This window comes from Sorghum bicolor, chromosome 1 (genome assembly GCF_000003195.3).
Source record: "Sorghum bicolor cultivar BTx623 chromosome 1, Sorghum_bicolor_NCBIv3, whole genome shotgun sequence".
NCBI lineage: Eukaryota > Viridiplantae > Streptophyta > Magnoliopsida > Poales > Poaceae > Sorghum > Sorghum bicolor.
Window position 1 is genome coordinate 65,154,013 of NC_012870.2, and position 12,425 is coordinate 65,166,437.

A 12,425-nucleotide genomic window follows, 5' to 3' on the forward strand; every position below is an offset into this window, starting at 1 on the left:
ACGCAGTAAGGACTTGTGTTTCCTGCGTTGTTTTCGTGTGAAAATAAACTGATTCCCGTGAAATTCCTACGCGATCTCCCTGCGTTGCAAAGGACCCTCATCTGCAAGACAAATACAATCACAACAATAGCTAATGCATGCCATGAATTCGGATACAATCACTATGTGCGTACATAAAGCCCTATATAACCAGATTCTCTAAAACAACATTCCCCCTTTTTTTTTATTATGCCTCTAAAGCTAGTTTCAATAGAAGTTTTATGTGTATTAAATAAGCTGATGGAGCGTAGTTTAAATTAAGATAGATATGAAAATTGTTTTATAGGAATGAAACTTGCTTATACTGTTTCGGCCTTTCGGTAGTCTTAGAAACAGAGCCATGAAACTCCCACCGAGGTTGGTCTAAAGTAACATTTATAGTATTTCATATCAGTAGCCCCCACATTAATTAAGATCAGTAGGAGGACAGCGATAATAATGCTAAGGTTATGCAAGTGGAAACTCTCATAATATGTCCTGCATTGGTATATAATTATATGAATGTAACAAAACCAAAACACATATAGTACAAAGTACAAAAGGGGGAATTTGTTGAGCTTTTCTTTTTCTATCTATACCAAACCAACTGGGTCCTGCCTTGTGAAGCAGGAAACAAGAAAGAAAGATGCACGTTGCGCAGTGTGGCCCTAGCAAAAGAAGGAGATGAGATGAGATGCGATACCCCCGGCCGGAGTGAGTGCCGGACCAGGCCATCGCCATTCAAAGCTGCCACCCGCCCCTCCCTTCCCTTGCTCCCACTGCCAGTGCCAGCCAGCCCGTAAGCCCTACCACGAGCCCAGCAGACTACCAGCAGAGAGAGAGAGAAGGCGAGCGCGCGCGCGAGGCGCGACCAGAACCCGCGCAGAAAAGCAACCACCACCTCCGCCTCCCCCGCTGCCGCTGGCCCCGCACCGCATCGCCCTCGCCCTCGCCCTCGCGAGATCCCCAATCTCGCCGCAGGTTCCTCGCCGGAGCGACGACCCCCGACCCCCCCCCCCCCCCCCCCCCATTGCGGCGCGCGGGGCTGCCGGTCGATTCCGCGGCCAGCAGTTCTCTCGCCCTGCTGCCGTGAGTCCGTCCCGCGACTCGATTCGAGCTCTGCTCTGCTGCCGTGGAGGCGGCCGCCGCCGGAGCCGCGGCCAAGGCGCGCGCGCGCATTGCGAGGGTTAGTTACCTCTCGGTATCAATCACTAATCCTTCCCCCCTACGCGGATTTTTGGCGTGCCTTGTTTGATGCGTGCATGTATGGTACTCCTCGCTCGGGGAGCGGAGATTTTGGATTGTCTCCGCTCTGTTCCCTTGTAGTAGCGTTTAAAGGTTCTTCACATCCTGTGTTGTTCATCATCGAGGCGCTGGCTTGTGTTGCCGGCAGCGTAGAAGATTGATGCGCGGGGGTGGGGGCTCGCATTTCCGTGGGGCGGTTGGGTGGTTAGTCCTGGGACGGGAATGGGATGCCGTGTGGAGTCCGAATTAGTTCAGTGCTACAGCTGGACTCCAGTTGTTTATACTCTTGATGATGGCCCCCTGTAGAGCTTGCAAATACAAATACTCGGCTACTTGCACTCTAGAGGGGGCTAGTAGGAGTAAGCTAACCTCCGTATGTTTCTTTCTGAAGCATTGCTTGGTCTAAGAAGATACGATCTTAGCTTCGGGTCTACGCCAATAATTGTACTAGCGTACTGGAGAAGAAAAATAGCTGTACTGGCTTCGCTTGCTAACCGAGGTTCTTGTAATCTTGTGTTGATAATAATAAAAAAAGGAAATACGGAGTAAGCTCCAATTGGATGCCACATCGACGGGCTAGGCGACTCAATAGCTCTCATTTCCTGTCGTGCACTTACTTATGATCTACTGACTACTAGTGTAATGTACCACTATTTCTTTCAAGCCACAAGGTCCTTACAACTGCAGCTGCCACGGTTTATGATTTAGGCTGTCCTCGACTTCTATTGTCCCCGGGTGACTTCAGATTTCGTTCTTGGTTTCGTAATTTGTTTGACTTCCTGCATGTGGAATAAATGAGGTAGTGACGGGAAGTTGTCCATGTGAGGAAATTCTGACCTTCCGTGGTGTCACTAGATGCCGCTCGCTCTCCTGTTTACAGTCACCTCTCTAGCAGTCTGTCTAGCTCTGTGCTACCAAACACTTGCGTTTTCCTAACAAACACTGGTGGCCCACTCCCAACTGTAAAGCACGGATGCTTTTCCTATTCACTGATAAAGTTGCATTCTTCCCGTCCCCTGACTGTCCTTTTTGTGAATTTCAAGAAAGCGATGTCAAAAGTGCTTGTTTCCATTAATTTCAGCTCAGTACTCGAATTTGCTGTTAAGGGTTTCTGTACACATTATTGGAGGCTTATATGGATTCATGCTGCATTATTTTGTCTAACACTTGCAGGATGCAATCATTTGTTATCCATTTATTTGCTGCTACAAAACCAACCTTTTGTGACCATCTTTGTGAGTGCCTATTTTTTTTTTTCATTTTCTTCCGGTGCGTATTGTTAAAGAAAGCGTTTGGGCATTACTATTTTGTTTTCTCTTGAGAATCTGCCTTTTGTTTCCTTGTTTTATTATCATCTCAAAGATAAGCTCAATTGGTGTTTATCATTTGCTGCACGGAAGCTCTACATGGTGGAAACAATTAGGTCATATTTTAGTGCCTATCCAGCCTGTATCCACCTTTATATTCTTGGATTCCATTGTGCAAGTTCTGTTGTTTGGTCAATATTCTTTTCTTTCTGGCATGCTTTTTAGCAAAAGAAAACGTGAAATTGCAATATTTCTATCCAAATAGCATATAGAAACGCTAAATTCTGAATTTGACAATAACAGTTCTTTGTTTTCTGGACCAGGATTCAAGGGTATTTTAAAGATGACGAAGGCAGCAACTCTTTATGGGAGCAAGACGCAGAGCGATGCCCTGCGGCCAGGGCCATTGCGTCCAGCAAATTTTATCAGAAATAAATTCCCCACATACAAGAATGGTTCAAATGGTATAGTGATCAAGCTGGCTGATGGTCCAGAAATGCCACCTCTCAAGGAGATCGTTGCAAAGGAGACTGCAGATCTACTTGACCGTCGTCAGCGTCTCTCTGTCCGTGAACTCGCGATGAAGTTTGAGAAGGGTCTCAACACTGCCACCCTGCTGTCGAATGAGGTTCAGACCTGTTCTTTCAGTGTTTTCGTGCTAGTTGTATTTAAATTGATTCAATAACATAATACCACTTTTCATACTTTTATGATTATACAAATATGTAGTGCACTTTATTAGTTTGTTGCTTATGTGTTTCCTGATGAATGTAGTTTTCCAATAATTGTAAGCTTGACCAAACATATAACACTGAATAGTTTGTTTGCCTTGCACAAACTGGCAGGTTAAATGGAGACAAGTAGCTTTGCTGGAGCGGGATATCCTTTTGAAGAATCTAAAGAGTGTATTAGAGTCACTGAGAGGTCAGGTGACGGGCAAAACTAAGGATGAAATCGAGGAGTCTATATCTATGGTTGGTTTCTTCATATTCTTTTGCCAATTTATTGGGTTTACCTTTCCCCTTGACATATATATTTAATATCATGTCTTATAAAGTATTATACATTTCCTGAAAAAAGGTACTCCACCTAGCCTAGTTTAATGTGTATGCATGTTTCCTAAATTCAGTATTTTTTTTTGGTCAAGAAACTTCCAGCAACCTGCTGAGGTGGTGCTCCTTTTTCATTTTGATATTTGATTGGGGTGTAACGTTTTGTAGGTGGAGATCCTCGCGGTTCAGCTCTCCAAAAGAGAGGCTGAGTTGCTTCAGCAAAAAGAAGAAGTCACAAAATTAGCAAAATCATTAAAGCAGGTGTGTTTTACATTGTTGTATAACTTATGTAAATGTGTGCTAATAATTTGAGGAATGAGAATCTATTTACTTGAAATATTCCAAAGTTCTTACCGTCATGATTCAGTCATCTTGCACTGTTTATAGTTCCCCACCAACTTGTTTAGCTCAAAGGTTGCTGTTTGGTTGCTATGTTTTCAGAGGAAGTTGACTTAACTGTTGAATCTCAATGTCTTCTAGAAAATACCTCAACCAGGAATCTTAAAGTTCCCAATTGATATGTGGATTTGAATTGCCATGACCATAGAGTCTTGTGTTCGATGTGAGGAACACACCCGCTCATCATAAACATACATGGCCAAAGCACCCCACTTGGCGCTAAGGCACTTAATTCAAAACTATAATAGATATGGAACTACACAGCACCTTGTAGTTTATACTAATACTCATTGCTGTTGAAGGCATGCCTAAAAAATGAATCTTGTTGTAATGGTATGGTAGTCCTTCATTTCACCTGACTTTCTGTAATTCAAAAATCACTCACAAATAGTGTAGCTACTTATGTGAGCATAGCATATCATTACCTTACTTTGGATTTGATTTTCTTATTGTAAACATTATGCTCTGGCATTAATTTCTCTCAGAAAAAAAGACAGCACTATGGGTTTAGCCATCTAGTCTCTGCATTGACATTGTTATTTGTTTACAAGTTTGGGGTTTGCTCCTTTCTAATCTTATTTGTAGGCTTCTGAAGACGCAAAGAGAATTGTTGAAGAAGAAAGAGCTAATGCTCATACAGAAATAGAAACTGCTAAGAGTGCTGTCCAGAGAGTTCAGCAAGCAGTTCAGGAGCATGAGAAGATGTCCCAAAATACTGGGAAACAAGTATGGGATAAATTTTAGAATTTTTCATCCTCATTACATTCTAATTGATACAACCTGACCCATAAATTTGCTGCTTCTAGTTTAAGTGAAGTTTAGACATACTCGTTAATACATCTTGTCTTGTCTTACCCATCTATATTTCCTATATAATTGCATTATTACATAAACCAGTCTGATCAGTTCTGAAAACCTGCTTAACTCTCTGGAACTATACAAATTATAAAGTTTAGTTACATGAAAGTTTATTTCTGCACATCTGTATGGTTTGGTATAACCTTGAAGATATTTCCCAGAGTTTTCCTTTGTTGTTTATGGCTGTATAATTAGTTGTATTGACCTTAATGCATGCCTTTTGGTTTGTTGTTGGCATTTTTTAGTTCAAAAAAGTGTCAATTGCCATGCTATTATTTGGAACTTACAGAAGTTATTCCCTTTGTATATACATATATGCATCTAGAGGTTTTACATCATTTCAAATTTATAAACAATCTTATTTCCATACCATTTCCAACTATGGACATGTATGTGATATCTATTTGATGTTTGGAAGGACATGGAAGAACTAAAGAAAGAAGTTAGAGAAGCCCGGAGGATCAAAATGTTGCATCAGCCCAGCAAGGTTGGGATAATCATACCTACTATACAACTCAGTATATCAATTGGAGTGTGTATACTCTCTTCGTTATATGGTAACATGATACATTTTGCGTTTGTCTAGGCAATGGATCTGGAAAATGAAATACGAATTTTACGTAACACGTTTGCTGAGAAGTCCAAGGATTGTGTTAATCTTTTGAAAGAGGTATTTTTTATTGTTACAAATACCTGCTTCAATTTGTTAATATACTGGAATTGGTATTATTTAGTGTACTGGAAGTAGTTAGTATAAATAACACAAGGGGGTGCAAAGGCACCATTTTACTCAGAAGCATGATGCATATATGCCACTTCTTTTGTTTCGGCGGAAAAGCTATGGTACTGCTTGGATTAGTCACAAAAAGTGAACCGTGTGTCTCTAGTCACTGCTGTACCCAGGCAGCCTCAAGCTCTTTTGTTGTCAACATCTGAAGTGTTCCAGCAGTAGTAATCTTTTGTCGTGTCAAATAAGACTGTTACATTACTGATTTGGAAATATGTTTCTGGCAGTTGGAAATGCATAAAAGGTTAAAAGAAAATGGTACCATCCCTTCATTTGATTTGGAGGGTCTCCAATGCTTAGGATCAATGCTACGTATAGTTGGTCTGAGTGGTACCCACATGGATTTGTCAAATATTTCAATCCAGTGGTTCCGGATACATCCAAAAGAAAGCAACAAAGAGATTATTTCAGGTGGAATCATGATCTGCTTTGTCTCGGTCTCTGACTCTGTCTTATCTTTGCATTAAATTCAGAGTGCCAGCATTTTTTACATCTTTTGTTTTGAACCTTTTTAGGTGCCACAAGACCAGTATATGCTCTAGAGCCACATGATGTTGGACGCTATTTGCAAGCTGAAATCGATGTTGGCGGTGAAATTGCAGTAGCAAAGACAGCTGGGCCAGTAGACCCTGGTTTGTTTGACTGGACACATTTGGTGAGCATTATTTGTATGTGTTAGTTATTGCATGACTAACGTGTGTTTATTATTGTTAGCAGATGCTGGATTGGTTGATTATGTGGAGACACTCGTAAGGAAACCTGAAACTGAATTCAATGTATGATTCCAGCATCCTTTGCCACTCTATGGCATTTCTTTTGCACTAATATGCCATGTTGAGATTGCAACTTTTTGAAGTATTTGTTCCTATTTACCAAATAAGTAGTCTGAATCGGCATGAACAGTATATTAGCTTGATTTTTTCAACTGTGCACATGTACTACTCTTAAACATGTCATCTGCTGCTCTTAATTTGAATAGTGCTGCTGGTAACATAGCCATAAATCAAATCAAGGCACAACCATTAGAAACTTGAACAGGTGTTCCTAACTGCCCCTTGCTTTGTGTCTTATTACAGGTTGTTGTGCTTCAATTGAATGGCGTTGACCAGCCAAAAGAGTCAGTTCATGTACTCAATGTCGGAAGACTGCGGATGAGGCTTACTAAAGGGAAGTCGGTAGTTGCCAAGGAATTCTATTCCTCATCAATGCAGGTATGTTACAATGCATGAGTAACATCATGTCTTCTCTTTTGTTGTTAGATAATGATTGTGAAGGATTACATTACATATTGGTGCATCTACTATGGCAAAAAACTTGCCTGTCTTTAAGGGTTGTCACAAAGGCTTTGAATCCAAGTTGACAAGTGAGAAGATTCTCCCTGCCCCTAAAGGCCTTGCTGTTTTTGTTACAGTTATGTGGTGTTAGAGGTGGTGGCGAAGCAGCCTCGCAGGCAATGTTTTGGCGACCCAGAAACGACCTCAGCTTGGTGCTAGCCTTCGAGAGCACTCGGGAACGCAACACAGCCATCATGCTTGCTCGGCGATTCGCTATAGATTGCAATGTATGTGCCTTCACCAAGCACTATGTACGAGTCTCATACTGCTGCATCATTTTTTCTTACTTTATTGAAATGGTTGCAGATCATCCTTGCTGGGCCAGGCGACAAAACTCCCTGGTGAACGAAGATGGTACCTGTGCTCTGCTGATCCCACCACTCTTAACAATCTGCGATTCGTGCAGTGATGTACATCTTGTGTGCACAGCGTGTTTGCACCAGTTCCTCTAATTTTTCAGTCTGGCGTCTGTGCTGTTCTGCTCGTCCTCGTGTTGTAGGTTTCTGAAAGAAGGCGCTGTGCGCACCGTTTTAACCGCCTCGGCGCCGCCTTTCTATCTCACTGTGCTGTGTTTTTCAGTCGCGAGGGTTGTAATCTGTTGCTAGGAGATGCGACAGTAATGTAAGCTTGATGCGGTACACGTCTAATTGTGTTTGACATATGTTAGTGTTGATGTTGAAGCAATTGATAGGTAATATGTGTGGGAGTGAGGGAAGAAACCTTCTAACCCACCTCGGTTGTGATGCGAGCCCAAATACTGGCTCGCGGTTCTTGTTCAATGATACAATTGCACAATTAGATTTGAAAATAAAAATTTGCCTTCGAATGTATATGGGTTGCGTGTGCAGCTAGAGAAAGCACACACATCCTCATGTGCATCCAGTGGTGATGCACATAGAGCAGACGGGACAAAATTAACTTTACCTTGAGGATGCAGATGTAGATGTTGTCTGTGTGTAGTTTAATGTTTGTGGTAGTGTAGTTGGTTGTATTAGATTGTTGTCTGAAATCGTCTAAAAATTTAGGCACCTAAATATAGCAACTCCCTTATAAATTTTAAGGATATATTTCCTCTAGATCTGCTGAAGTTCACCCAAACCCTGATTTGGGAGCAGGACACACTGATAGCCATTAGCTGCGCAACTGCACACTAGTTTATTCTTGATTGAAAGCAAAAAGATAATAAGCAAAAAGATAAACAACAGATGATCGAGTCACCGGAGTAGCAACCAACGCCCTAGCGTACCTAGTTATTACTATCATCGTCCACAACGATGCCAATGCCGTTGACATCAGGTTGTGCCTGTGGCCCCGGTAGGCGGTAGTCTCGCACCCTCCTCCTCCTTGGCCTTCTCCAACGCGGTCACCAGCCTATCGAGGCACGGTCCGGCGTCTTCGAATTCGCCGGGGCTCCTGGGCGTGAGGTGCTCGCCGACGTCGACGGGCACCATGTTCACTTCCTCGAGCAACGCTCTAACACGGCGGCACTGCGCCTCGTGCGCCTCGACGACGTCGTCGTCGCGGAGGTGCATCCGCGCCAGGAACTTGAAGGACTCGTAGTCGCAGTAGGACATCTCGACCTTCTTGTCCATCCGCCCCGTCCGGATCAGCGCCGGGTCCAGCTTGCCGACGTGGTTGGTGGTGAACACGATGAGCCGCTCCTCGCCGCACGCCGACCAGATGCCGTCGATGAAGTTGAGCAGGCCGGACAGGGTCACCTTGCTGCTCTTGGCGGCGTCCTCCTCCTGCTTCTTTTTCGCCGCCGCAGCAGCGTCGTCGCCGTCGCCGTCGCCGTCCTTCCGTCCCTCCTCCTCCTCCTTGCTCTTGCGCTTGCCGGTCAGGTCGAGCGAGCAGTCGATGTCCTCGAACACCATGATGGACTTGCTCTTGGTCTCGATGAGCAGCTTCCGGAGGTCGGTGTTGGTCTTCACCGACGTGAGCTCGAAGTCGTAGACGTCGTACTCGAGGTGGTTCGCCATGGCGGCGACCATGGTGGACTTGCCGGTGCCCGGCGGACCGTACAGGAGATACCCGCGCTTCCACGGCTTGCCCACGCGAGCGTAGTAGTCCTTGCTCTTCTTGAACATGTCGAGGTCGTCGATGATCTCCTTCTTCTTCGCTGGGTCCATGGCCAGCTTGTCGAACGTCTTGGGGTGCTCGAACGGGACATGCGTCCAAACGTCTTGGTAGTAACTGCAGTTATTATTTACATGAACCAGCAGTTCTCATGTGCATTTCCAAACGTCTTGAGAAAAAAAGGTGCTTAATTTACCCGTCATCGAAGCCTTCCTTGAGGATGTTGGTGTAGAGCCTTCGCTGGCGGTTCTTGGCCATGACGGCGCGGCCCTCCCTGCGCACGTACGGGAGGTAGTCGTTGAGCACCAGGTCGCGGTGGCCCTCGTGGAACTCGAGCCGGAAGAAGCGGCGCTCGGCGCGCGCGGCACGGCTCCACGGCACGGTGGTGTCGCTGGGCGGCGGCACGGCGGCGGCCGACCACCAGACCGTGGCGCCCCGGAAGGCGTCGGCGACCTCCTCGCCCTTGGCCATGCTGAACACGAGCTTGTCCTTGTCGGTGGCGGCGGCGTCCCGGCGGCCGCCGCCGCCGGACTCGGCCCTGAGGTGGCGCACGTCGCGCGTGCTCGCCGTGGTCAGGTAGGACTTGATCTCGTCGAAGGCCTCGCTGCTCTTGATGCGCCCGCCCTCGTACTCCTCGAAGGTCACCGACAGGTAAGGGTCGACCACCGCGGCGAGCCGCCGCGCGCGACGGTTGAAGTTGCGCGCGAAGAACTGCTGCAGGTGGATGTGCTGCAGGTTCTGCCATATCATGGTCCAGCACACGGCCAGAACGCTTACCACCACCGATGCCTGGCCAAACCACGAAAGCATCACATCCATCTCTCAACTTTGTGTGCTGCTCAAGCTCAATTCCAAGTCTCTTGTCGCTTGGCTACAGTTTCGAGTGTATTCTTGCTGCCACCGCCACAGGGAGGGAGTGAGGTGTGTGGAGGACGAGGGAGGAGCGTGGCCACCGGCTTGCGGCTGCGGACGCTGCTGCTGGATCCATGGGGGGAGGGAGAGGGGAAGAAGAGGACGCCAGCAACGGGGATGTCTTCAAAAAAAAAAAAAGAGCATGAATTGCAGTGCGACCAGAGTGGATAAGGCCGTGGGCCCGTGGCTATGAGTGGAGGAGGACGTTCGGCCGCGGCAAATCGTTATCTGATGACGCGTCCGACCATCGGACGGCCAAGTAAGCATTGCCGTAGGGTTATAGGTAGAGTTCCGTTTGATTTACATGTAGGTTTTCTAATTCGTTACAATTAAATCTGCCAGATAGAGTTGGACATATTGTTATGACTTGTCTTCAAAAAGTACATGAGGTACCCTCTCTGATTTTTGCTTCTCGTGTAACCTACGTGGTGTACATTATCCTATTTAGGTTATTTTCTATGCGGTAAGGTACCTTGGATAATCTGAGTAGCCTCCCAAGTATTCATATGTAGGAATAAAAACGGAACTCTAAGCACACCTTGAGCATGTTCATACCTAGTGACAATTCGGGTGAATCCTGATGATGGTGTATCCGAGCAGTCATAGTCGAGGATATAGCGATGATGGCATGACTAGATCGATATAGATTAGCAACGACATACTCGAGTAGTCATAACCGACAACGAGGTTGGAGACGGTGTGTAGGTTAAAGGCGATGTTTGGAGTTATATATGTGTGTTGTTTGGTGATCTATATCTGCAATTTTCTCATTGCTAGCATTATAAGTAACCTAACCTCATCTCGCTTGCATCCAGTCCGGGGGCATGGGCAGGGAGGTTCGACTACTGCGGACCGAAGTTTACTGGCCGTCGAGTCAAGCAATGAGCCGATGACTAGTGAACAAACATCTAGATGGTGAGCGGTCGCCTGTCCACCTCTCCTATTGTCCTGTTCATGTGGATGGAGCCAGGAATCTACCAGTCCTAGGTCCGGTAGCTCACCCTGCTAGTGGATTGGGCTCAAATGGGTTAAACTATTTGGAACTTATCCAAATTAACTTTGGGCTAGAGATAATTGGTTCACATACATCATGGGACTGAATTAGCTTGGGTCAAGAAGGAAGTGATTTTACTATGCTTGTTGCTTGGCTTGTTAATTATTCAATTAAATAAAAAAGATAGATCGTAAGACATAAATAAAGAGATGCAATAATATAATGGTAGAAAAAAAGTAGAAGACGTGCCACGTGTGCATGACAAGGCAAGTCGTGCCACGGTGAGCTGAGTCTGCATGCGTGCGTGACGTACACAATTATGGCATGACTATTTTTGATGTATTCTATAACTATAACACGTACCATCATGGCATCCACTATGTACCCCTCTCTCATCTTTTTCCTCTCCCTTCGCCTTTCTCCTCCAACACCTATATGAGAGGCCTTGGAACATTTTGTGTGACTACTGGATCGCTTCTTGTACACAAGATAACTGGCTACTTCCAAGCATATTCTAGTACTTGGTGAGTATGACTAGTCCACTATTAACTGATGTATGAGGTGTGATATGCCTACATCTTCTACACTACATCGACACCACTTGGTTGGCTAGCCACTATCAGTATGTGCACAAATTTCAACACTAGTAGATAAATTTCTAAGAAACTAAAACAATGATAGGAAATTTTTGGTTATTGGCTTTGTTGTTGCGCTCAAGTTAAATGTGTTTGATGGCATAAACCACAAGAGCCGGTACAAAAAATGTATGCTATGGCTGATAGCCATGCATAATTTTATATTACACAAGGGAGAACGCTAGTTGGATCACTCACATCTTAGAAGGGAAGTGTGTTCGATGAGGTCAACAACATGTTCGCTGGTGCTATAATAAGCGTCTTGGCTGAACAAGCAAGGAAATGCAGGATGCACTTGAGACAGGAAAATATAGGATAGACCTTAGTGCTTCAATAAATTCTGGGAATCTTCTATTAGACTCATTTTCACCACTGTTGTTATTTCATTCATTGTCATTTTCAATTATTGTTATAAGAACACATTATCATTTTTTATGTTATCCTTGTGAATGTCCCAACTTAAAGTGATACAATGATGATTTAGTGACAAGAGAGAGGAGTTTTGGAATCATGTCTTAAATGGTGCTAAGCTTCCATAAATATATATACTGAAAGGACCGAGATGGCCACTAGAAGGAGAGAAGGTTGAATATGCATTTTCTGAAATATAAATTTAATTCAATGGAAACACATATAAAAGGAAAATTAACCCACTTTTATGATTCACATAGTCCTAAAGGATGTTGGTGAGCTTGGATGGTTTATAACATTTGCTCGGTTGTCGGGAGCCTTGGTGCTCAGACCAACACTGTCGACGAAAGCTAGTCGGCAGTCTACCTTGGGGTATACCCTCGGTAGTAGTTTATCG

At 44.8% G+C, this 12,425-nt stretch overlaps 2 protein-coding genes across 3 annotated transcripts; one reads left to right on the plus strand and one right to left on the minus strand.

Moving 5' to 3' along the window:
- LOC8080785 (stomatal closure-related actin-binding protein 1) lies at positions 742-7,830 on the plus strand. 2 transcript variants are annotated; one of them, XM_021465058.1, is made up of 14 exons: positions 1,454-2,498; positions 2,626-2,686; positions 2,894-3,198; positions 3,416-3,544; positions 3,791-3,883; positions 4,607-4,747; positions 5,298-5,366; positions 5,466-5,549; positions 5,894-6,077; positions 6,182-6,298; positions 6,384-6,442; positions 6,743-6,877; positions 7,078-7,227; positions 7,307-7,830. In XM_021465058.1, exons 1-14 carry the CDS (start codon positions 2,313-2,315, stop codon positions 7,343-7,345), a joined length of 1,752 nt encoding a protein of 583 aa, XP_021320733.1. In that variant the 5' UTR covers positions 1,454-2,312; the 3' UTR covers positions 7,346-7,830. The 2 variants fall into 2 exon arrangements, with proteins under 2 accessions (XP_002465226.1, XP_021320733.1); XM_002465181.2 differs by lacking the exons at positions 1,454-2,498; positions 2,626-2,686 and adding an exon at positions 742-1,204 and having other exon boundaries at positions 7,307-7,814.
- Positions 8,048-10,123, minus strand: LOC8082606 (AAA-ATPase At3g28580). The gene is made up of 2 exons (XM_002467769.2): positions 9,273-10,123; positions 8,048-9,193 (listed from the first exon to the last, which is right to left on the minus strand). Exons 1-2 carry the CDS (start codon positions 9,893-9,895, stop codon positions 8,293-8,295), a joined length of 1,524 nt encoding a protein of 507 aa, XP_002467814.1. The 5' UTR covers positions 9,896-10,123; the 3' UTR covers positions 8,048-8,292.